The 25,618-nt window shown below is 41.8% G+C and overlaps 1 protein-coding gene across 1 annotated transcript in view; it reads left to right on the forward strand.

The window, feature by feature from the left end:
- Positions 1-7,541: 7,541 nt before the first annotated feature.
- Positions 7,542-25,618, forward strand: part of LOC141049400 (myosin-IIIb-like) — a 53,611-nt gene continuing 35,534 nt past the window's right edge. Inside the window, exons 1-3 of the mRNA XM_073545840.1 lie at positions 7,542-7,572; positions 17,364-17,500; positions 25,378-25,512. Of these exons, the coding sequence (XP_073401941.1) occupies positions 7,542-7,572; positions 17,364-17,500; positions 25,378-25,512 (303 nt within the window). The remainder of the gene's footprint in view (positions 7,573-17,363; positions 17,501-25,377; positions 25,513-25,618) is intronic.

Below are 25,618 nucleotides of genomic sequence, written 5' to 3' on the forward strand. Positions count from 1 at the left end.
ACATTCCTAGGATACACTGGTGTTCTAGAAAATGACACCTTGTCTGATACGTGACCGGTCACTTCTAGGTAACCTCCAAGAGTCTTCTTGTGGTTTTAGCAAGTGATTAGATAACATTGCCAAGGACGAGTTCAAAGGAAGGTCATTGGCATATCTCCAGACTGTCATGGCCGAGGCTTCTACCATCACTAATGAGACAATTTATAGCTGGTGTCTTAAGCTATTTTAAGTTTTCCTTTTCATAGAAATGGTGGTAAAAAGCCGACCATAGACATGCAAGATGGTACATAAGTTACGTTTTTTGTCCACCCTACTGGCCAATGATCTGTTATTAAAATGATGGACAGCCTACAACAGATTTCTGAGCACCTTCGTGGTCCCACCAGGAGTCCCCCAAAAATAGTCAAAGACAAATTTGTACATATATGGGGCCGGTGTTAGTTTCCATTTACAGAACATAAAAATGGACTGTCGGAAAGTGTGAAGGTTGGATTTTGGCTGTTAGTCTTTTATTAATTTATTATTACAAATTTTCCCTTTGTGAGGTAAAATACGTTTGTAGTGGAGCAGTCCAGCTGTGTCCATTTATCCTATTAGCAGAATCAAGCTGCTTTATGGAAGCCAGTGGCTGCTTCTACATAGTATACAATCTGTCATAAACTATGTAAAAAATTAACTTACTTGCAAAAAAAAAAAAGGAAAAAAATTAAAGTTTGTGGAAGTGACATTTTTCTGACAACTGGAGCTCAAACTCAATTAAAATATGTCTGTGCCATGATTGCACCCAACTGCCCCTACAATAACTCTATTAGTGGTGTCTAATATTCAGTCTGCCAGTTGGTGTCCCGGCATTACTAAATACGGTAAGTATGGCAAACATGCCACCCGATAACACCATTTCTAACATCACATTAGAGCAGATGAATCAGCAGAAATATTTAAGCGAATTTCAAGAGGATAGGATGTGACTCTGGAGACTCAGGGCTGAGACTTAGGCAACACTTACAACCAAAACTGACAATTACATTAAGGATACATGTACCATATTATAAGGACTCCACTTTTTTACTGTAAGAAATAACAGGTAACTACGCTATACAATCCAGAAGTTGCTTGCAAATAATGATGGAAGATTCTTAATAGGAATGTGTCATCAGAAAATTACCTATTGTTTAAATCACATTTTTATGTTAAAAGTATTTTTTAAACAATTTTGGCAAAAGAATCTATATTAAAAATAAGAATTAGAAATCTTCCAATATTCACACTGTCCACGGAAAATATTTTGAACTCATACCTTCTGTTGTATCAGGTAATTCAGCCTATCTGAATCATGTGCAAAAGGTCACTGTAAAGGGAGGAGGAGGAGGTCGGCTGTGATATTGTCTATTGTGATTGCTGCTGGATCATCTGTTATCAGGTGTTACCTGTCATTGTAATTCTGCCTGTGATGATAAGGAACCTGCTGAAAAATCTTCTTGAAAGAAAAGGAAGTATGAATCTAAAATAGCCTCAGTGGCCAGTTTGAAAATTGCAAATTTGTTTATTTTATATTATTTTTAATACAGGTTGTGATATGAAAAAAAAATCTTTTCTATTATTTTTAAACACATATAACACAAAAACCTAATTTAAACAAAAGGTCATTTTCTGATTATACGCATCAGGCTGGCGGTGGAGGTGTCGTGGATGCAGGGTGTCCTACAGATTATTCATCAATACACAAGACCTGGACAACCTCTTTAAGGCCAGTTCAGTTTGATAGGGCCATAATGATGAACATCAACTAGGGGAATCAAAGAAACCTGCTGTGGATCACCCATGGGCCTACTTGCTCCTAAAAGAAACCTTGTAGAAAAAGCAGGCCTTTTAACCCCTTTCCGACATCAGGCATAATAGTACACCGATGTCGCACTCTCCCTGTTTGGTGCGGGCTCCGGCGCTGAGCCCCCACCTTTCCGCGTACTTGACAGCTGAACTATACAGCTGCCATGTGTCTGCAACAGCTGCGGGTGGAATCGCGATCCACCCGCGGCTGATAAATAGTTAAATGCCACTGTCAATTTCTGACAGCCCATTTAACTTGCATTTACAAGAAGCATGTCATAAAGCCCGCCCATCAGTGACCCCGTCACATGACCACAGGTCATCGATGGGTTGGCATGACAACCAGAGGTATGAAGCAGACCTCTATGGTTGTGATTGCTGGATTACTATGAGCGCCGCCCTGTGATTGGCGCTCATAGCAAGTGAGCATTTCTTCTACACACAGGTGATCTGATGATCGCCTCTGTGTAGCAGATGCGATTGAAGTGCTGCAGCTTCTATTATTCCATGGAGAATATTGAAGCATGCAAAAAGTAAAAAAAAAAAAGTTTAAAAATTTAAAAAAAATAAATAAAAAATATCTAAAAGTTCAAATCACCCCCCTTTCGCCTCATTCAAAATAAAACAATAAAAAAAGACAAATATACACATTTTTTGTATCGCCACATTCAGAATCGCCCGATCTATCAATGTAAAAAAAAGAATTAACCCGATCGCTAAACGGCGTAATGAGAATAAAATTCAAAACCCCAGAATTACGTTTATCAATAAAAACGTCAGCTCGGCACGCAAAAAAAAAAGCCTTCACCCAGCCCCAGATCGTGAAAAAATGGAAGCGCTACACGTCTCGGAAAATTAAAAAAAATAAAATTTTCACCACTTAAATAATAAAGAACCTACAGATATTTGATGTCTATGAACTCTTAATGACCTGGAGAATCATAATGGCAGGTCAATTTTAGCACTTAATGAACATGGTAAACAAACAAAACAAACAAAAAAAAAAAACAACTGTGAAATTGCACTTTTGTTGAAATTTCACCGCACTTGGAATTTTGTTCCCGTTTTCCAGTACACCATTTGTTAAAACCAATGGCATCGTTCAAAAGTACAATTTGTCCCACAAAATACAAGCCCTCACATGGCCATACTGACTGAAAAAGAAAAAAAAGTTTTGGCTCTGGGAAGAAGGGGAGCAAAAAACGAAAACGCAAAAATGAAAATACCTCTGGTCATGAAGGGGTTATCAATCACCTAAGGGCCTACATACTTAAGGAAGTAGCTGTGTAGAAAGGAGACCTGCTGATGATCACCCAAGGATCCCTGCACCTGGGATTAGCTTTGTAGAATGGAGATCTGCTGAGGATCACCCAAGGTCCCCTGCACCTGGGAATAGCTTTGTAGAAAGGAAGCCTGCTGAGGATCACTCAAGGTCCCCTGAACCTGGGAATAGCTTTGTAGAAAGGAGGCCTGCTGAGGATCACCTAAGGGTCCCTGCACCTTGGAATAGCTTTGTAGAATAGAGATCTGCTGAGGATCACCCAAGGTCCCCTGCACCTGGGAATAGCTTTGTAGAAAGGAGGCCTGCTGAGGATCACCCAACGTCCCCTGCATCTGGGGATAGCTTTGTAGAAAGGAGGCCTGCTGAGGATCACCCAAGGGTCCCTGCACCTGGGAATAGCTTTGTAGAATGAAGATCTGCTGAGGATCACCCAAGGTCCCCTGCACCTGGGAATAGCTTTGTAGAAAGGAGGCCTGCTGAGAATCACTCAAGGTCCCCTGCACCTGGGAATAGCTTTGTAGAAAGGAGGCCTGCTGAGGATCACCCAAGGGTCCCTGTACCTGGGAATAGCTTTGTAGAAAGGAGGCCTGCTGAGGATCACCCAAGGTCCCCTGCACCTGGGGATAGCTTTGTAGAAAGGAGACCTGCTGAGGATTACCCAAGGGTCCCTGCACCTGGGAATAGCCTTGTAGAAAGGAGGCCTGCTGAGGATCACCCAAGGTCCCCTGCACCTGGGGATAGCTTTGTAGAAAGGAGGCCTGCTGAGGATCACCCAAGGATCTCTGCACCTGGGAATAGCTTTGTAGGAAAGAGGCCTGCTGAGGATCATTCAAGGGCCCATATACACCAAGAAGTTGCTCTGTAAAAAGGAGACCTGGTGAAGATGGTCCAAGGACCCACATATACCAGGAAGTAGCTTTATAGAAAGGAGACCTACTGAGGATCACCCAAGGTTCCACATATACCAAGAAGTAGATCTATAGAAAGGAGACCTTCTGAGCATCACCCAGGTATCACATACACCTAGAAGTTGCTCTGAGTGTCCCATAGTGCATATAAGCAAGGTCCACTTACTTGTGCTGGTTCATTTAGTCTCTTTTGTACAGTAGACATCCATGGAAGTCTCCTCATCTATATAAAAAAGAAGTCTTATAGAGATAATTACATTCCCATCATGTACTTAGTCCTCCGTTTTCTGTTGCAATGTCATAAGAACTCTGATCCTAGTTTTCTATTATAAATTGAATAGCTTAAGGTTTATTGTGTCTCACTTCCATTGAAAATATGTCAGATGCTAATTAAAAGTCAGCCCCTCTATATCATTGATTGGCGTTCATGCTCTTCACTCTTTTCGGAGGGGATAACAGAGTTTAGCATTAGAACGCTGCATTACCACCCGTAGTTTACCGTACTGACACCATCAATAATTAAAAATAGATTTGGTTTCTGGGCACAACAGAACATGTATAATTCATCACAGAAAATCAGTCCAGTACACCCGATGCTGTACACGAGACAGATCATGCCGGCAGGTCTAACAAGGGCGTATCGCTTGTCTTATATTTATCTTTTTTATTTATTAATTCATTTATTTTATATCAATGAATCAATTCAGATTCATTTATATAATGAAAAAATGCTTAATCCCCTTAGATATCCTGTGTAAAAGTGCTCCATGCCATGGGCCCAGAGCTCACACGGGGGCTACAACTGTGTATTTTTGCCAATGAGTCACTTAAGACTTTACTACTAACGTTTGTATGTAACATGGCGCGAAGTGAAAGCCGTGGGCGAGCTGCTTATATTTCATGCCCCGACACACTACATAGTCTTAGTCATAGTCATAGTTAGCAAAGCCAAAAATACATTTGTCCATCCAGATCAGCCTATATTCTGTCAGAATAAATCCTCAGATCTACGTCCTTCTAAAGAACCTAATAACTGTAAGATACAATATTGTTATGTTCCAGGAAGACATCCAGGCCTCTCTTGAACCCTCCGACTGAGTTCGCCATCACCACCTCCTCAGGCAAGGAATTCCAGATTCTCACTGCCCTAACAGAAAAGAATCCTCTTCTATGTTGGTGGAAAAACCTTCTCTCCTCCAGACTCAGAGAATGCCCCCTTGTGAACGTCACATTCCCAGGTAGAGAATAAGGTGGGAGTCCAGGATGGGTGTGTGGGCCTTATCTATGGGGGCTCTAGACTCTTGCAGGCCACACAATGCCGATGACTTCAGTTGGTCTGAACCAGATGGTGAAAAGTTCAATGAGGAAGACCACCAATTAATCATAATTTACTGAATATCAACTTGATGCGGATTATGTACAATAGATAGCGGGTGCATAACTTTACAAACCTCTTTTAGACAATGGAAGATCTTCACGCACATTCTCTCTTTCTTCCTCTTGTCTCCCTTGTTTGTGCCTCAACTAGTTCCTCTGCCTTCATCACAACCCAGCATTGTACTTCAGGAACTTCCCTAGTCCCCACTAGTGTATTACAGTCCAGTAAGTAAGAGTCCTATACTTCAACCCGCGGTTCCGCATCCTCTTTTCCCATTGGGGAGCTAGATTGCCACTTTTTTCCTTTATTTAGCTTCTTTGTGTTCTGACGCCTTGGAACTCCCATCCAAGGCACTCTTTGTTTCACATTCCCAGTTCCCAAATTTTGCTTGTGTCGCCATTTTCTGAAACCCAGAATGTTTTCAATTTTTGGGGATATTTTCGAAGTTGCTATGACCCAGTCATTATACCAGTGCTTATATTTTGTGTTGCAAAAAAGGGGTCTAGTCTCCAGCGCGACTCGGTCCACGGTGGCCATTAAACTATGCTTTTCTCAGAAAAGTGGCAGCATTTCACAGTTAAACATATAAGGTTAATACACTGGTGTAACGATAGATACAACACTATGTTCCTATCAGACCTGGTCATTTTTCTAGGAAAAGTAAAAAGGGAACCTATTTATTGCAATGAACAACCACATGTCTTACGTTTTTGAATTTATGGCTTCTAGGTAGAAACCAAGTTTTTTTCCTTTTATAATTCCTCTTCACCAATAATAAGCTGATCACAGGATGTTCGGCTCCTTGGACCACCAGCGATCAACTGTGATCTGCAGGGTAAGTGTTCTATTTCCCTGCAGCGCCACCACAGGGAAAATGGAAATGGAGGACTTAGTCATCATTCCCATTGAAAACACTTGGCTTGTGATGTATGGATGCGCTATAAGAGAAAAATCACAAAACCATATTCCTATACTGCATTGAGACGTCTTGCTAATGAATGGACTTCTTCTGTGGCAGATCAGCCGGACCATAAAAGCTGAAGGACTGAAGTCTGTTGTTAAATGGATCTGGCATTGAAAAGACTCAATAAACAGATCAGATTCAGGACCAATTAGTGTCACATTAATCTTTTCTAGTAGTAAGGAGGTGGGGCTGTCAGGGATTGAGCAGATTACCGGGACTAGACTCTGTAGAGACATACAAATCTAAGCAACACGTCTTCCCGTTCACTGCCGGACTATGGCCGAGTATTCGGAAGAGCGATGTTCTGCTGTCTAGGTAGATGCTGATCGATACGAGACACCATTTATAATTTCAAGCCTTTTTAGTGGAAAAAGAGAAATAAAAACTTTACGGAGTAAAAGAGAAACCCTACTAATAGCCACTAATGTAAGTGACTTGATTTAATATAATTAGCTGTGTTGTTGGTTGTAGATCGCTTATAGTCTGATGTAACAAGGGGAACATATTAACCTCCTCCCGGGTGGATGCCATTATCAGCCGCAGTGAGCGTAATGTTATATGTGGGTATCCTAGTAATAACATTGACTTTTGTGTTTGATAATATGATATTATTCAGAATTGTGTAGTGATATGAAAACATAGATTGTGTACTTTGCAAATAAATACTGTTGATTGCAATCTTGTTTCACTCAACATTTTAGACTCCTTTGTTGTCTCCATCAAGGGCTTCTGTCTGAAGCCTGGTAAAATGGGTGTCATACAGTCAGTAGTGCCACTAGAGTCCGATGAGCCCCAATTAAAAATTTGGACCTGCCCCCCCTTCCCCAGGCATGTTGGTCAGATGTACAGGTCCTTGTAAACTTCTAAATCCTATAAGGATATACATGTTGCCCCCAACCCCATTATGTAGTAATGTACCCCATCCTTTACTAACGACCTCCTTCATGGGCCCCTTCAAAGTATATATGTCCCCCATCCTGGTATATATGTCCCCCATCCTGGTATATATGTCCCTCATCCCGGGTGCTTCCTGGTATGTATGCTTCCCATCGTGGTATATACAGTATGTCCCTCATCCTGGGTTCCTTCCTGGTATATATGTCTCCCATCCTGGATATATGTTCCCCACCCTGGGCCCATTCTTGTATACATGTCTCCCATCCTGGGCTCATTCTGGTACATATGTTCCCTATCCTGGGCCCCGTCCTGGTATATATGGCCCCCTCCTGCCGCTATTCTCTAATACGTATAAAAAAAACCTTCCCCCACTTTCATGTCGTGAGGCATCCTTTTCTGTAGCCGGCAGCAGACATCGGTGTGCCTGCTATGGGTGAAGTATTACATCATTGCGAGGCACCTCCTGATGACGTCAGTAGCCGGTCTGTGATTGGCTGGCGGCGTGTATTGCGGTGCAGGGATCCGGCGGGACTCTGCGTCGCAAAACATTTCAGTTGAATGTGTGTCTTCGGATGCACATCCAGCTGAAATAGGCGCAGTGTCAGTCGGCCCCCTCCCTCATTGGCCTGGTGGTGGTCTCACCCTCTGCAACAGCGATCGTTATGACCCTGCATGTAGTGCTGTGATGGAGATATTGAATATAGCAAACCGAGTCCAAAGTTGAAGAATTTGGACTCTATTTGTCTTTTTTTTTTTTTTGAAAAGTCTAATACCAAACACAATAAACATAATCTACTAGCCAAATCTGTTTTCTATAATTAAGTACTTTTTTTTGTATTAATAATAATACTTCTTAATAATTTCTTATTATGCGCTGCCCATGTCTTACACATGTTTCACTAAAATATGACAATCAGCAACATAGTTGTAGAGGGCAGAAAAATAGCAGTTGCATCAAGACATGTGTGCTTGAGTGGACTAAAAGGCCCTTTTTCCATAACAGAAGATAGTAATATTGTAAAAAGGTAATACACTCCCTGACAGAAGCTATGTTGCTAATCCATGTTATGTAAATAAAAGCTTATAACCTGACGTTAAATTCATCTATTGGTTGCATAAATTATTCTTTTGAAAGCTGAAACCCTCCGAAATGTGGTTTAGGTTAAGAAAATAAATTGGCATCAATGCAGAAATATTGATCATTTAATGGACAGTGGACACAGAATGGTCAAATTTTGGCAAGACAAAAGTTTTGTCGCCTGGTCATATAATGCACCCAATCCTAGTTTACATCCTCACCTGTTCTCGGTAAATGATCGGTTAATTAGTGGGTGTGAATAAAAAGAAACCCAGCACCCCAGACCTTCACTTGAGCTGCAACTTGAGCTCTGACAACATGCCAAAAATCCACCCTGCGACCAAAGCCTGGATTATCAAGAGGCTGAAGACCAGATCCACTGCAGAGGTGGCTGGCACCTTTAATATGTCTCAGCGTCAAGTACAAAGAATTAAAAAAAGATTTGAAGAGACTGGAGATGTGTTTGACAAGCCCAGGTCCGGCAGACCCCGCAAGACAACTGCTCAGGAGGAACGTTTGGAGGTTTGAAAATCCAAAGCAAGCCCCTCTTCCACTGCAGCAGAGCTCCAACAGGCCTGGTCACCTCAAGTCCCTGTGTCAACTAGAACTGTTTGTAGGATTCTGTCTCGAAATGGCCTCCATGGTCGAATCAGTGCCCAGAAACCATCACTAAACAAAAGGCAAATAAAAAACCGTGTGGCATTTGCAAAGTCCCACAGCCTGCTAAACAGATGGACGCTGGAAAAGTGGTAGAAGATACATTTCTCTGATGAATCTTCAGTAGAATTACACCACAGCCGCTGCAAATACTTCAGGAGACCTACTGGAGCCCGTATGGATCCAAAATACACCCAGAAAACAGTTAAATTTGGTGGTGGAAAGATCATAGTCTGGGGTTACATTCAGTATGGGGGTGTGCAGAGCATTTGCAAGGTGGAAGGCAATATCAATAGCCTAAAATATCACAAAGTATTAGCTACAGTACCTCTTATATTCCAAATCATAAAAGGGGTCAAATTCTGCAGTAGGATGATGCTCCATCTCATACATTCATCTCTACAACAAAGTTCCTCCAGGCAAAAAAGATCAAGGTGCTCAAGGACTGGCCAGCCCAGTCACCAGACATGAACATCATTGAGCATGTTTGGGGTAGGATGAAAGAGGAAGCTTGGAAGACAAAACCAAAGAATCTAGATGAACTCTGGGAGGCATGTAAGACTGTATTCTTTGCTATTCCTGATGACTTCATTAATAAATTGTTTGAATCATTGCTGAACCGCATGGATGCAATACTTCAAGCTCATGGAAGTCACGCAAAATATTAAATATGACTCTAATAGCACCACATCTTCATTCACCAATGTTATGCAACATATATTTGAATGTTAAGCTAATGATTTGTTTGAATATCACATTACTTTCTGTGGCCGACAAAACTTTTGTCTTGCCAAAATCAGACCATTCTGTGTCCATAAAATGATCAATATTTCTGCATTGATGGCAATTTATTTTCTTAACCTAAACCACATTTTGGAGGGTTTCAGCTTTCAAAAGAATAATTTATACAACCAATGGATGAATTTAACGTCAGGTTGTAAGCTTTTACTTACATAACATGGATAAGCGACATAACTTCTGTAAGGGAGTGTATACAGTTAGGTCCATATATATTTGGACAGAGACAACATTTTTCTAATTTTGGTTCTAGAGATTACCACAATGAATTTTAAACAAAACAATTCAGGTGCAGTTGAAGTTCAGACTTTCAGCTTTCATTTGAGGGTATCCACATTAAAATTGGATTAAGGGTTTAGGAGTTTCAGCTCCTTAACATGTGCCACCCTGTTTTTAAAGGGACTAAAAGTAATTGGACAGATTAAATAATTGTAAATAAAATGTTCATTTCTAGTACTTGGTTGAAAACCCTTTGTTGGCAATGACTGCCTGAAGTCTTGAACTCATGGACATCACCAGACGCTTTGTTTCCTCCTTTTTGATGCTCTGCCAGGCCTTCACTGCGGTGGTTTTCAGTTGCTGTTTGTTTGTGGGCCTTTCTGTCTGAAGTTTAGTCTTTAACAAGTGAAATGCATGCTCAATTGGGTTGAGATCAGGTGACTGACTTGGCCATTCAAGAATATTCCACTTCTTTGCTTTAATAAACTCCTGGGTTGCTTTGGCTTTATGTTTTGGGTCATTGTCCATCTGTAGTATGAAACGACGACCAATCAGTTTGGCTGCATTTGGCTGGATCTGAGCACACAGTATGGCTCTGAATACCTCAGAATTCATTCTGCTGCTTCTGTCCTGTGTCACATCAATAAACACTAGTGACCCAGTGCCACTGGCAGCCATGCATGCCCAAGCCATCACACTGCCTCCGCCGTGTTTTACAGATGATGTGGTATGCTTTGGATCATGAGCTGTACCACGCCTTCGCCATACTTTTCTCTTTCCATCATTCTGGTAGAGGTTGATCTTGGTTTCATCTGTCCAAAGAATGTTCTTCCAGAACTGTGCTGGCTTTTTTAGATGTTTTTTAGCAAAGTCGAGTCTAGCCTTTTTATTCTTGATGCTTATGAGTGGCTTGCACCGTGCAGTGAACCCTCTGTATTTACTTTCATGCAGTCTTCTCTTTATGGTAGATTTGGATATTGATACGCCTACCTCCTGGAGAGTGTTGTTCACTTGGTTGGCTGTTGTGAAGGGGTTTCTCTTCACCATGGAGACTATTCTGCGATCATCCACCACTGTTGTCTTTCGTGGGCGCCCAGGTCTTTTTGCATTGATGAGTTCACCAGTGCTTTCTTTCTTTCTTTCTTTCTCAGAATGTACCAAACTGTAGATTTTGCCACTCCTAATGTTGTAGCAATTTCTCAGATGGGTTTTTTCTGTTTTTGCAGCTTAAGGATGGCTTGTTTCACCTGCATGGAGAGCTCCTTTGACCGCATGTTTCCTTCACAGCAAAACCTTCCAAATGCAAGCACCACACCTCAAATCAACTCTAGGCCTTTTATCTGCTTAATTGAGAATGACATAACGAAGGGATTGCCCACACCTGTCCATGAAATAGCCCTGGAGTCAATTGTCCAATTACTTTTGGTCCCTTTAAAAACAGGGTGGCACATGTTAAGGAGCTGAAACTCCTAAACCCTTCATCCAATTTTAATGTGGATACCCTCAAATGAAAGCTGAAAGTCTGAACTTCAACTGCATCTGAATTGTTTTGTTTAAAATTCATTGTGGTAATGTCTAGAACCAAAATTAGGAAAATGCTGTCTCTGTCCAAATATATATGGACCTAACTGTATATATATATATATATATATATATATATATATATGTGTGTGTGAACAACGTCAAAGCAAGGTCCAGCAATAACGTGAGCAATCCAGGATGCTGTTAAAAAAATGTTTCTTTCTTTTTATTCATAAATCCATTAAAATAAAATACAATGGTCCAAGCAGTTCAAAACAGCAATAATTGTTCACATTTGTATGGATGGACTCCTACATCCTGATCCGGGCACAACGGAGTTAACCAGGTCAGCTGAGGTTCCAGGTGGTTCACAGGAGTGAGCTGGTCTACATTGTTGGATTTACATATATATATATATATATATATATATATATATATATATATATATATATAATGTAATGAAAATGGAAAAATGGGCGTGGGTCAGGGTGACATAATAAGACATTGTTCATTGTTCCACTGTGTATTATTTTAAACTATGCATATTGTAAAGTAGTGCCATGTCTGACTTGTGGTCTGACATCCAATTTTTCAACCACTATCAATATTAAAGAATACTGTGATCCTTCCTATATTACAAAATGATCACTGGTTTTGAACAGCAAATTAACTATGGCGTTAATAGGGGTAAATGAGCCCTCGACTGTAGCTACATATGCCTCCAATTTTGGAATCCAAAAGGAAAAAAAAAAATGAATTGTAACATTGAAAAAAATATCTCTTTATATACTGAATTTTGGGAAGCCTGTACTGAATTTCATGAAGACAGTATGGCTCGGCACTAAAGGAGTCGCACGGCCGCCATGCACTGCCATGCAGGCTTCGTGCCGGTGTGTATGAGTCATTAAGGTCATGTGTTCTCCGCCAGACAATGCATTCACAACAGAAGACTTCATTATATGGTGTGATCGCTGGTGATTATTCTCAGATTGCCTGTCTAAATGAAATGTTCAGAAATACTGTGACCTGCAGCTGTGGTTCCCTAGGGGTCACTTGCTGCTTATTTATATGCTGAAATCACAAAAGATTTTCAAAGAGGCATCAGGGGGAATGATGACAGATCTGTTGATATTGATTATCCAGTTGAGCAGAATCACACATGTAACCTGCAAAACAATAATGTTCTCATGACAGTGATACACCATAGAACGTGTTGGGAGTTTTTGACCTTCAGCTCCCCTCATCTCCTATAAAATGGGAAGAAGCAGGCAGTTTTAAAATTCATTAACTTGTATTCATGTAATTGCATTCAATGTTCATTATGCAATCCTAACATACTGCATGTTAAAAGGAAAAAGACGAGATTCAAGGGGTAGAATATCACGGGTAGTCAATAGAACCCTGCAATCTTATTTTTACGCTAGGGTGAGATCTCTTTAATTCATTAGATTATTATACTGTAGTAATTGTGCTACTTCCGTTTTATCCTTAGTGATGTTGGTGGTCAACAGAACCCCACAATCTTTTTTTTTACGCTAGGGTCAGATCTCAATTTATATTATTAGATGATTATACTGCAAAATAAAAAGACTTATAATCACCTCCAGTTCCGGCGCTGTTCCAGTGGTCTCAATACAGATAGAAGGAGACGTGGATGTTACAGCGCTGCTGTAGAAATCACAATCCCAAAATATGGATCTAAAGATGATATTTTATTCACTATTCCCTCAACGCGTTTTGAAGTTCACATAACTTCTTCCTCAGGAGATGCATAAATGTACAATATCCTTACATACCGTTTATATAGATGCAGACATTGAAATCTGGAGCCAAGAGACAATCACATGTCAGAGCAGTGTCAAAGTTCATAGAGTTGGCGCAAAAATAACAGATGGTATTGTATGATAGAAAATGCAAATTCATTTTCTTTTCTTTTCATTTTTTTTTATTTTGTTCCTCTACCTGTTAAAGATAATAAGGATGTTTAAATATTCATAAAATGGATTTGCTTTATTTCTGTATTTTCTATCATACAATACCATCTGTTATTTTTGCACCAACTCTGTGAACTTCGACACTGCTCTGACATGTGATTGTCTCTTGGCGCCAAATTTGAAGGTCTGCATCTATATAAATGGTATGTAAGGATATTGTACACTTATGCATCTCTTGAGGAAGAAGCTATGTGAACTTCGAAACGCGTTGAGAGAATAGTGAATAAAATATCATCTTTACATCCATATTTTGGGATTGTGATTTCTACAGCAGCGCGGTAACATCCACTTTCTCATTCTATCTGCTATTGTGAATTGGTCAAATGGTTTGACCTGTGGATCTGTGTCAGCTGTCGACTCTGAGTCCTACATGCTTTTACATTTTGGAAAACTAGGTGAGTGCAAACAAATCTTTTGGAACGGTCATCGGATAAGACCCAATTTTGCGTTTTTCTCTCCTAGAGTATTTTTGTGTTCCAGTGGTCTCTAAACTCCCAGTCCCGGGGCTGCTGTGCGGTTGCATGACACGTGGTGCTCGTCACCCAATCAGTGCTGGCATCACTGTCTCCGCCTTCAGATAAATTGAGCAGGAAGAGGAAGTCCGGGCTGGAGCTGATCTCGGACTTCCTCTTCATGCTCAATTCGACAAAAGGCAGAGACAGTGATGCCAGTGCTGATTGGGCACCGGCACGTGAGGTGAGTATATATTTTTTTTATTTCATCAAGCATGGGGAATCAGAAGAGATTGTCCCAGTAGTGGACAACCCCTTTAAGCCCCCCATATAAATTAAACAAACGTCGGCTGAACCAGCTGATATTGACGAGATCGGTCGAAAGTCTAATCCAATGGTTCAATGGGTATGGGAGTCTCCCAACTCTCAACCAACAGATGATATTGGGGGCAGAGAAGGATCCGGCATGTCCGATTTCAGACTGGTGATCCTTTTGTTTTCCCTGAGATAAGCTGACCCCAGAGGAGTCTGACAGCGACTGTCTCCTAGAGAACACAGGAACATTCAGTTGATCCGAGTGTTGCTGTGTGTCCGAAATCAACAGAGGTAGCTGATGGCAAAATGATCAGCTGAACCAACATTCATCCGACACCTATCTATTGTCTATGGGGACTTTACACCATGTTATGACAGCTGTCAGTGACTTTTGAGAATAACATGGCACCCAGCTCCAAATTTTTCTCTTGACAATTATCTTTATCTAGGAAGATTTGGATGACGCATCCTAGTATCAGGCACAAGAAACTTTCTGGCAGCTTATGTTTCTATGACGTTTCATGGTGTCCCGAAGATTTGCAAACTCTTCTGGATAGCTTTCTGGATATTCTGGAAGAATTGGCAATTATGGTGTTATGTCCAGTGTAGGGCAGGAATTTGTTTTGCTAAAACAAATTCTCACTGCACAATCACTAACAATCCCAAAAAGAAGGAAGAATTGGAAGCATTTAAAGAGACCAAAAAGGATGAACACAGAACTTAAACACTTGTTAAAAAGGGAACAATAAATGTATATTAAATGGAAACAGGGGGGCATATCTAAAGAAGAATATAATGCTGATTTCAGGAAATGTAGTGCAAGCGTTTGAAGAGCTAAAGCCAGTAATGAAGTAATGAAGTAAGGCTTGCAAGGAAGACCAAAAGCAGTAAAAAAGGATTCTGAGGGCATGTCAAAAGCAAAAGAAAAGTAAAAAATGTTATAGGATTTTTACAAGATGAAAAAGGTGAAGTGGTCAAAAATGACGTTGAAAAGGACGAACTTTTAAATTCCTATTTTGCTTTTGTGTTCTCTAAGAGCAATCGTAACATCAACTGATCTTAACAGTGCCATCAAAGGAATTAAATAATCCACCCTATCTATAAACAGAGAGATGGTGAAGGAACACTTAATTAATTTAAATGAATTTAAATTTCCTGGCACAGATGAATTACATCTTGGGTACTGAAAGAATTAGCAGAGGAAATTGCAGAACCACTAACCAGAACCTTTGAAAAATCCTGGAGAACAGCAGAAGTCCCAGAAGATTGGAGAATCTCGGGCAAATGTTGTCCCTATCTTCAAAAAAGAAAAAAATATGGAACCAGAAAATTACACGCCAGTGAACCTTATTTCTAAACCAGGGAATATATTTGAACAAATTATTAAACAACATGTATGTAAGTACTTGCATAAGAATACAGAGCCAGCATTGGTCTGTGGCAAACAAGTCATGCCAGGCTAAGCTAATTTCCTTATATGATGGAATCACTGACTGGGTGGATCAGGGAAATGCGGAAGATATAGTATATCTCAACATCAGCAAATCATTTGATAAAGTGTCTCATACTATCGTTATTAAAAAAGATCAAGAGATCATACTCAAAGAGTGATATAATAAGTGGTTGTACATCCAATTGGAAGAGAGTTTCAAGTGGGGTACCACAAGGCTCTGTTCTGACCCCAGTGTTGTTCAACATTTTTATAAATGATCTAAATAAGGGAACTGAATGTAAACTGATCAAATTTGCAGATGCAAAGCTAGGAGGGATAGCTGACACTAGAGAAGACAGAGAAATGAGTCAGAAGCATCTATATAATCTTGAACAATGGGCAGCAAAAATAGAATTCCATTTAACAGGGAGAAATGCAAGATTCTACATCTGGGCTAGAAAAATGAAAATTACATCTATAGAATGGGAGGAACAGCAACAGCACATATGAAAAAGACTTGGCTATACTAGTAGATCACAGACTGCACATGAGTCAACAGTGTGATCCAGCAGCAAAAAGGCAAACACAGTTCTAGGATGTACTAAGAGAAGCCTAGAGTCTAGGTAACATGAAGTACTTATTCCCCTCTACTCCTCCTCCTTGGTCAGGCCTCATCTGGAATATCATGTCCAGTTCTGGGTACCACATTTTAAAAAAGACATTGAAAAACAGGAGCAAGTTCAGAGAAGTGCTATCAGGATTGTGAGCGAACTGAAACGAACGTCCTATGAGGAACGGTTAAATGATCTGGGAATGTTTAGCTTGCAAAAAAAAAGGCTAAGAGGAGACTTAGTAGCTGTCTACAAACATCTGAAGGGATGTCACAGAGTAGAGGGATCATCCTTATTCTCATTTGCAGATGGAAACATGAGAAGCAATGGAATTAAATTGATAGGGAGAAGATACAGATTAGATATTAGAAAAAAACATTTTGACAGTGATGGTGATTAATGAGTGGAACAGACTGCCACGAGAGGTGGTGAGGTCTTATTCAATGGAAGTCTTCAGAGGCTGGACAGACATCTGTCTGAGATGGTTTAGTGACTCCTGCTTTGAGCAGGTTGTTGGACACGATGACCCTGGAGGTCATATTCACATGAAGTTAAATAATGCAACTGGTATTCAAATAATACGCTTAGAGCAGGTAAATGTCAAAATTAACAGAAGACGAACAGAACAGCAGGGTTAAAACCCATCATAAATATGGAACAAGTCCTGACTCAGTTTTTTGGGGCAAACTAAGCCTGAATTTTGGAGCATTTGCCTTGATAAATTTGCCCCAATTTTCTTTCCCATGTGAGAGAACTGCCGTATTGTAACTTCATGAACAATATCAATATTAAAGATCAATTCTTGAGCTTTTTGGCTCAGTTATAGATTATTTATCTCTAGATTACTTATAAACTCTAAATATAATTTGTTAATAGACATGGATCGATTGAAATTCTGCTATAGTATCTCTCATTGCTATCTGTCGTGGTCAGGTATTCCACAGTTTGACGGCTCTAATTGTAAACCAAAATGATTTGCTTTCTAGGAAGTCATTGTTTGGACTATTTCCTTACCCAAATATGATTGGACTCGAGTCATTGGCTGATCCATCCGATACCTGGGAAATTACTGATACAATAGGGAAAGGGACGTATGGGAAAGTTTATAAGGTCAACAACAAGAAAGATGGAAGCCTGGCAGCGGTGAAGATATTGGACCCCATCAGTGTAAGTTTATATCTACAGATTACCTACTGTATTTCTTTAGTCTCTGCTGTTTAAATACTATGGGACCTATTCATTATTGCAATTGCACCTTTTTTGTCTAGCTTTTGGTGTTTATCATTTGCTCCCTATTCTTCATTAAATTTGCACCTTTTTCTAAAGTCTTTTTAATCATGTTTGCCTTTTGATTTTTAATTTCAAATGATTTTTATTGAGATTTTTATAATGCATGAGAACATTAAATTGTAAAACATATTCCCTCGCAGGGGAATTCTAACTTCCCATAAGATACACAGAAGTTATGGAGGGGAAGACAAGACAATTACAACAAGAGGGTAACACAATAGGAAAAAGCAACATTGAATCCTCAGTGTACATTATAACAACGTTAATATCCTTTTGATAGCCTGATATTACTGTTTCTTTCAAACCAATTACATCTGTATCACCAACCCTAAGCAAAGATATAATGAGTGCGTACTGCAGAACTGGTTCCAGAACTCGACTCCCCATCCCCATAGACCGGAGTTATTATGGTGATATGTGCAAAATCTGGTTTAGTTGTATATTTGATTCCACATCCATCCATGGTCCCCAAATCTTGAAAAACTGATCCCACTTGTCGTTTCTGGTAGCTTCAATGCATTCACAAAGCATAATATTTCTTTAACAAGCAAAAGTGACAATGTTGGGGATTTCCATTTTGCTGCTATATGAATTTTGGTGTCCATGAAAAGATAATTTACTAATCTATGGAGGCTTCTAGAAAGGGATGGGTGTCTCACCCCAAGGAGGAAAACTGAAGGATCCAGAGGGATCTTCTTGCCTGTCAATTGATCCACCATGAGTCCCACTCTGCACCAGAGGTCCGAGACCCCCGGGCATGTCCACCAGATGTGTCTCATATCCCCCGGTTGACCACAGCCCCTATAACATGAGGCTGATATATTCGGATATATGCTATGAAATTTGGTTGGGACTAGATAAGTTCTGTAGAGTACCTTCAAAGAAGTTTCCACAAGGGAAGACTGGTGTCTTCCCCTGGATAAGGTGTCACAGCAGAACCTCCAATCCTTCAGTGATAGATCAAATCCCATATCCTCTTCCCATTGTATCATAAATTTCAATTTTTTTCATCATGAGGTGGCTTAATAATTGAGTATATTAAAGATATTGTTCCTCTGCCCATTGGATCATTAATGCATCTATGTTCAAAACTAGATATATGCAAAGGTTTTTTATTTGGGAGAAGACTATTGGCAAAGTGAAGGACTTGGTTTATATGCATGGTTTCTCTGACCGGAGGTTCATATTTTTGAATAAATTCCGGTCTATCTAATAAAATATTAAATAGAGAACACAAATGCTTTTGGATCGCCCGCCAGGGCCGCAAGGTACTCAGAGCCGGGCCCGTTGATCTCAATGGGAAGTGTCACGGCAGCGGTGACCCTGTCCGTGGCCCTGGGAGTCCATTGTAAAAGGGGAATAGTGTTGAGCGTGTGGATGATGATTAAAGTTTATAATGATTCGTGACGCCACCTGTGGTGCTCGGCAATGAAGGTGTTAAGCCGACGCTGCACACAGATCGTCTGGGACAGATGGTGTGGTGCAGCAATGATGGTGTGGCCTTCCACATGCAGGGCTGTAGTCCCAGGGCAGTGTAGATGGAGAGATAGTGAGGAGAGGAGAACGGTGCAGTGTTAAGCGCAGAGCTGTAGCAGTGCTGAGTGGGTTGGCGCAGGAATAAGCGGAGGACACCAGGGCATGTAGTTCCAAAGCTTTACTCACAGTCTGCTGTGCATACAGGTGCCCGCATCCGTGCCGTGTCCTCCAGGTCAGGGGCTCAGCCAACCTCCAGGCAAGATGAAGTACTCCGTTCCAACACTCCGCCAACATATGTGCCTTTTCTGAACGTCTCCCTTCTAGCACCTATTTGAAGTACTCACAGTACTGAGTTACACTGGAGTTCCTCCTTTCAGATGTTCTTATAACTCTACTTGTACGGCAGACAGCTGTAGCCTGCTTCGGGGACTCCTTGCTACTAAGTCCCGGCTCACTCATGCTGCTGTTGTGCCCCCAAGTCTTGTGTGGGAATAAAGTGGTGACAACTTCTATTCCTCTGGTGTCTGTCGCAGGACCATTAGTATCCATACAACCTCGGGGACCGGACCCCGGCCATGCCCTTAGAACTTGAGGAAGGGCTTTGCTCTGACCCTAATCCTTATTTCTCTTCTTCTCCTCACGTTCCATACAAATCAATCTTTCTTATGGAGAATTAGGCTTTCTGAATATCTCTTTCCTGTGCCAGCAGACCCAGGTCACTGAGGTCTGCTGCAGCACTTCCTTCAATCCATCCCACTCAGGGGATCTTCTCTCACAGACTCACTGAGTCAGACTGACCTAGTCCTAATAATCTCCTGCTCTCTTGTGCAGACTAAGCTCCACCCACCTCCCAGCACTCTTCGTGTTCCAAGCAGGGAGCCACCAAAGATGCTTTGCTGCACTACTATGTTGTGTGGGATGCAGGTGTTGGAGTGTGGTCAGGTGTTTCCACCTTACCTGAATGGTGGGGTACCACACCTCAGGAGGAGGTGCAGTACCTCTGTGGCGACTGAACCCTCAGGGGCACCACATACCCCCCGTTAAACACAGCACATCTGCGGGCTGCAAGTGAAACAAAGATGAAACAAATAAGGAACATACAAAAATTTTGAAATGCTTAATAAACAGTTCTTAAACTAAACTTCCCAATTTGGGAGGCACTGATTCTTGAATGTTACAAACAATTTAACAGACTATCTATAACTTAGCATATTACCTATTTTAAAGTTATATTACCTATTTTAAAGTGCATATGGAAGTACTAATTACTAATACGTTTACTACCAATTTAAGTACTGCAGTATCTCTTTTTTTTTCTTTTAGACCATAAGTGATAACCGCTGATGCCTGGTTCGTCACCTGAATTTAAACCTTTATTTCTTTATTCAACACACATCTTTATTAAAGCATTATCAAATTCTGTCTATTCCGATACCTACTAAGTTCTATTGCTATCAGTATCTTTATCAAAAACTATCATAACAACCTATTCTTATCCTTCACTATAAAATACTAAGCATTGATTATTAAGACATTAGTGCAATTATTCTTGGATAAAGTAGACACTGGTCCAGCCGAAAATATCTTGAAATGTCCTTATGATAGGAGCAGAGCTCCAAGTCCGAGGTAGTTCTTATTTAAAGAAGGCCTCTATAAAACCAAGAGAGGGCACATTAAAAGGTGCAACTATATACAAGAAAGTCTGTGACTCATTCCAAGTTCATGATCACGGCAGTTCAAATTTCAAAAATACTAATGCCAAAAACTAGACAAACTTGAAGAAAAACATGATGAAAAATAACAAGGGACAATCTCAAATAATAATGCAAGAAGGATCTAGAGTATAATCATATATATATATATATATATATATATATATATCCCCTAAAATTGATACTTTATTAGTTAAAAAAACAAAAATGGTTATACACCAAAAAATCGTGACATAAACAAGACAAAAAAAGTGTTCAAACAACAACCCATAAAGGGAACAGCTAGGAATCCCTGATGTTTTATCTGAGCTTCCACCTTCCTGTCCGCGGAGGTTGGCACCCTAGGGGGGAACGTTGTGGCGCCCCCGCTCAACGATGACTGTCCCTAGGGGCCCTAATGTACCCTGCAGCCAATAGGGATACCCACTACCTGTTGCAATCTTGTGTTTATCTTTTATCGATATTGACATCAACTGGATGTTTATTAAGCCATGCATGATAGCAACTGGGTACTACTAGGGTGTGAACATTGTGGTACTAGTGAATAATGCCGCTAATAACATGGATCTCTGATTGTTATATGCATAAAGTGATTTTTTCTCTATAAGGCTGTGGCATCACCAAATGAATTTGATCCGTCCAGTTAATGAAGCCCTCTGCATCTATGCATTATGTATTGTGATTGAGACCTTATGAGGGGTATTGTATTGCAATCTATCACCCATATATACCACCCGATGCCATATGTGTTCTATTGATTTTAACTTTTAAGGGACATAGTGTCCTCTTTAGAGTAGGATTACCTTTGTTTAGAACTAGGGGTCCCTGTAATTATCAGGTAGTGGGTATCCCTAGTGGCTGCAGGGTACATTAGGGCCCCTAGGGACAGTCATCGTTGAGCGGGGGCACCACAACGTTCCCCCCTAGGGTGCCAACCTCCGCAGCCAGGCAGGTGGAAGCTCAGCTTATACATCAGGGATTCCTAGCTGTTCCCTTTATGGGTTGTTGTTTGAACACGTTTTTTGTCTTGTTTTTGTCACGATTTTTTGGTGTATAACCATTTTTTGTTTTTTAACTAATAAAGTATCAATTTTAGGTGATATATACTGTATATATGAAAAATAACAAGGGCAAACGTGCCAATACCCTCCTGGGTAACAGTTAGTTATTGTGGAAATGTTCTTTATTGATGATCCCCTCCTGGGGTAGTGGAAGCTGGTTTCTTTTGCTGCTTCCAGGGGAGACTTTCGCTTTTCCACCTCCTGGTGGATTAACACATTGCAGGTTCTCTTTCTCCCAAGGAGTTAGGTTGGTGGCTGCCTGTGCAGATGAGGTGGCAGCTGGTGGAACTGCTGCCTGTGGTACAGCAGGGGTAGCAACTTGTACCATTGGATGTTGCACTTTAGTGGATGTGGCCTGCCTGACCTTTGCAGGTACAACTACCACAGTTGGAGGTATCCCTGTCGGAGGAACATAGGCGTTTTCCCTCTTGTAGGCCACTATGAAGTCCTCCGGTATGTGGCGCACATTCAGGGCATACCAGTCACGTAGCCCCTCATGCCGGGTAAAGGTGACATATTCTCCCGGGTGCAAGTCACGAGCAGGGTGTCCCCTCCGGAGGTGGGACTCTACATCCCTCCAGCTGAAGAAGGGGTCAGAGACCCTCTGGGGGTCTGAGATGAAGCCAAACCCCCGTTCTTGGTTGACATTAAGGACCTGACCCCATCCTGCTGAGTCCCGGGGACCATAGTGACCGGCACAGACCCTTTCTTTCCGATCCATGTCAGGGCCCAGCACGGCCAGTCTCCGCTGTTCCCGTTCCCTCTGCTCGGCTGCCAGTTGGCGGAGGGTCTGCTGGCAATAGGACTCTTCTTCCTCCTCCACCTCTTGGGGCCGGCTTCTACCCACTGTGGACAGGGGCACTACTGCTAGGGGTTCAGGTGTTCCCCCCCAGGGACTAGAATCCCAGTCCCAGACCAAGTCCAAAACGACCTGCCCGGACGCTGCAGCAGCTGTGCACCCCGAGACCTTCCCAGCCGCAGGGGCAGCGGTCATACCTGGAGCCTCCTGGCGGCGTTGTGTCGGCTCCGATGCAGGCATCGGGTGGCAGCCAGTGGCAGCAGTGGTGACTGGAGCAGCTTGGGCAGAGGCGGGAGACGGTGGTGGAGCGGATGGCATCTCTGGGTCCGCAAGGGCCTCTGGTGGGACCTGCGCAGCCGCGCTAGGTCCAGGCAGGAGCACAGCTTCTTCCTGCTCAGCTCCCCGGCCCTCCGGTAGCTCCTCCTGGCAGGCAGCGCTCAGCGGCGGTTGCAGCGGGGAGATGGTAACAGGCGCTGCTGATGGCATCGCAGCGGCCGCGGGCTCCACAGATGCTGCCTGAGGGAGAACCAGTGCATCGGCGGTAGGTACCGGTGGTGAAGGTACCGCTGGTGTGGGCCCCTCCTGGGCACGCAGCAGGTTCAGGGTACAGAGAGCGTCAGCTCAACCTCCTCGCACCCTTCAGGCCTCCTTCCTTCTTCCATCATGGCGTCCTGGCGTTCTCTCTCCTTCCTGGGCTCCTTTCCCGCCACAGGGCTTCGCTCCTCCTTCTGGGGGCAGCGTCTTCTTCCTACTCCTCCATACAAGGCCAGTATATGAGCCCCTCTGGGGGTGGGCCATGTTGCTGTTGCATAGAAGTTTAGGCAGGGGAGGCCCAGGACAGTTCGCGCTCTTTTCTTAGGTCCACCCATATTGTCACGCCCTTCTTCACCGCGCCGGCGGTCATTTTGAGAGTCCATTTTACAGTCTATCAATTTGGTTATTTTGCACATTTTCAGCAATCACAAGTCCAATAAATCTTCGGCACACAGGACCCGGTGGTACCGGGCTTCGTCATCCTGTTCGTGACGCCAAAATGGATCGCCCGCCAGGGCCGCGGCTCCTGGATACCCGATGTTTACATTAGAAACCAGCTTGCTCACTGGTCCTGATCGCTGGAGGGGCTGTCTAACGATGTCCCAGCGATCCCATCCATGTCGGATCGTTGGTGGGATCGCTGGGACATCGTTATGTGTAACGGGGCCTTTAGAGAACAATTTGGCCACTTCTTTTGAGCCCACCAGCCACAACAAGGTGACCTTTCTCTGGTAGGCCCCAAAACCTAATATTTATTAAACATGCCTCTCCCAGGTTAAAAGTCTACAAATTTAAAGGGCAGGTAGGATTCTGCACTAAGTAAAAACATAATACCAACACAAGAAGAATTAATGCAATAAAGTCTCATAAAACATACCCTTTTATTGATACTAAATAAAATGACTAAGTACAAAAACAGAGTATATCTAAAAAGATGGGCCAATATACACATAATATCCAAAGGAAACACAAGCCAGTTGGTAGATATAAATAAATAAGTGCTCAAATCCCCTTAGTCTATCAGCTACATGCAAAGACTGTCCAAATAAGACCTATGTCTACCTTCAGAGGCAGACTGTACTTACATCAAGTAATGTGTCCAACAGGGGGAAAGTGTATAGCCCGGCCCCAGAACACCTACGTACGTTTCACCGTCAGCTTCGTCCGGTCATACATGACCTTCTATTTTTGAACATTTTCTCTAATTATAGTCTATTTGATACACTTTACATCTTACTTATTTTAGTGACCTCCTTCTAGACCCTATAGAATTACATATTTCTTATCGGTGTCCTATAGCGCTACTACAGTTGGAAGCATAGTTCAAAAATTTAAATTTAAAGAAAAAATGGCTCCACTACCCGCATGTGGCAGAAAGAGGAAGTTTTCACCGGCTGCCAGATTCCTAGGAAGGCAGGTGTGCAAATATCCTTGAATTCCTGCAGCTAGGTTTTGGTGACGGCAGGCCCTGAGGGTTTTTTTTGTCAGACCAACTGTCATAAGTTTCTATTTGTTTCCCCCCCCCCCAAAAAAAAAACAGGTCACAAAAAACCCCCCAAAACAACGCAACTGGATGCAATGTATATGTAAAAAAGTAAATTGCCTCTTCAGAGAGAAAAAGGACTTGAACTCAATAGCGCCACCTGTTGGTGGTAGCAATCCTACAAGTCACAATCAACCCTTTAACGAGTCTTGTAATATGACTTAGGATAAAAGCCAAATCAGAATCTCAGTTTGCAGACACGGTGTTTCGGGCTATTGCCCCTCGTCAGTGCAAAGTATGAGAACTGATTTGGCTAGGTGAGAGGCTCTGGACAGAGGTCTAAGGGGTAAGGTTTCTCCTTGTGGAGAGTGACATGCCAGCTCTGGCTTGTCGAGGTAAGGAGGCTTATTCGCCGTGCAATGTAAAAAAGGACATTCTTGCTATAAAATGCATCCGTTTGTATCAATTTTACAATTTTTAGTATAAAATATAAAATCGTGAGGCTGTTACAGATTACACAAAGAAAAACCTGGTGTGAAACCATAATTCTTACTGGAAGTGTAAGAAGAAATTGGTAACTGGGTGTTAATTTTGGTAATAAGACTGAATTAACCCTGATATCATTATAAATGAATGAAATGTCTGTTTTATGAAATATCTTGAGATGACGCCCTGCACTTTCCTCTTAGGATGTTGATGAAGAGATCGAGGCTGAATATAATATTCTGAAATCGCTTCCAAATCATCCAAATGTCGTAATGTTTTATGGAATGTATTACAAAGCCGATCAGTATGTTGGCGGACAGCTGTGGCTTGTTCTAGAGGTAAATGACTTTATTTAATGTGATTGTTATCATCCCGAGAGTTATATATCTAGATACTAGAGAACTGGTTATAAAATAATCACGTTTTTAATTAGACTTTTTTTTT

This window comes from Dendrobates tinctorius, unplaced genomic scaffold (assembly GCF_039654945.1).
Source record: "Dendrobates tinctorius isolate UK_male_01 unplaced genomic scaffold, ASM3965494v1 ptg000143l, whole genome shotgun sequence".
NCBI classification, from domain to species: domain Eukaryota; kingdom Metazoa; phylum Chordata; class Amphibia; order Anura; family Dendrobatidae; genus Dendrobates; species Dendrobates tinctorius.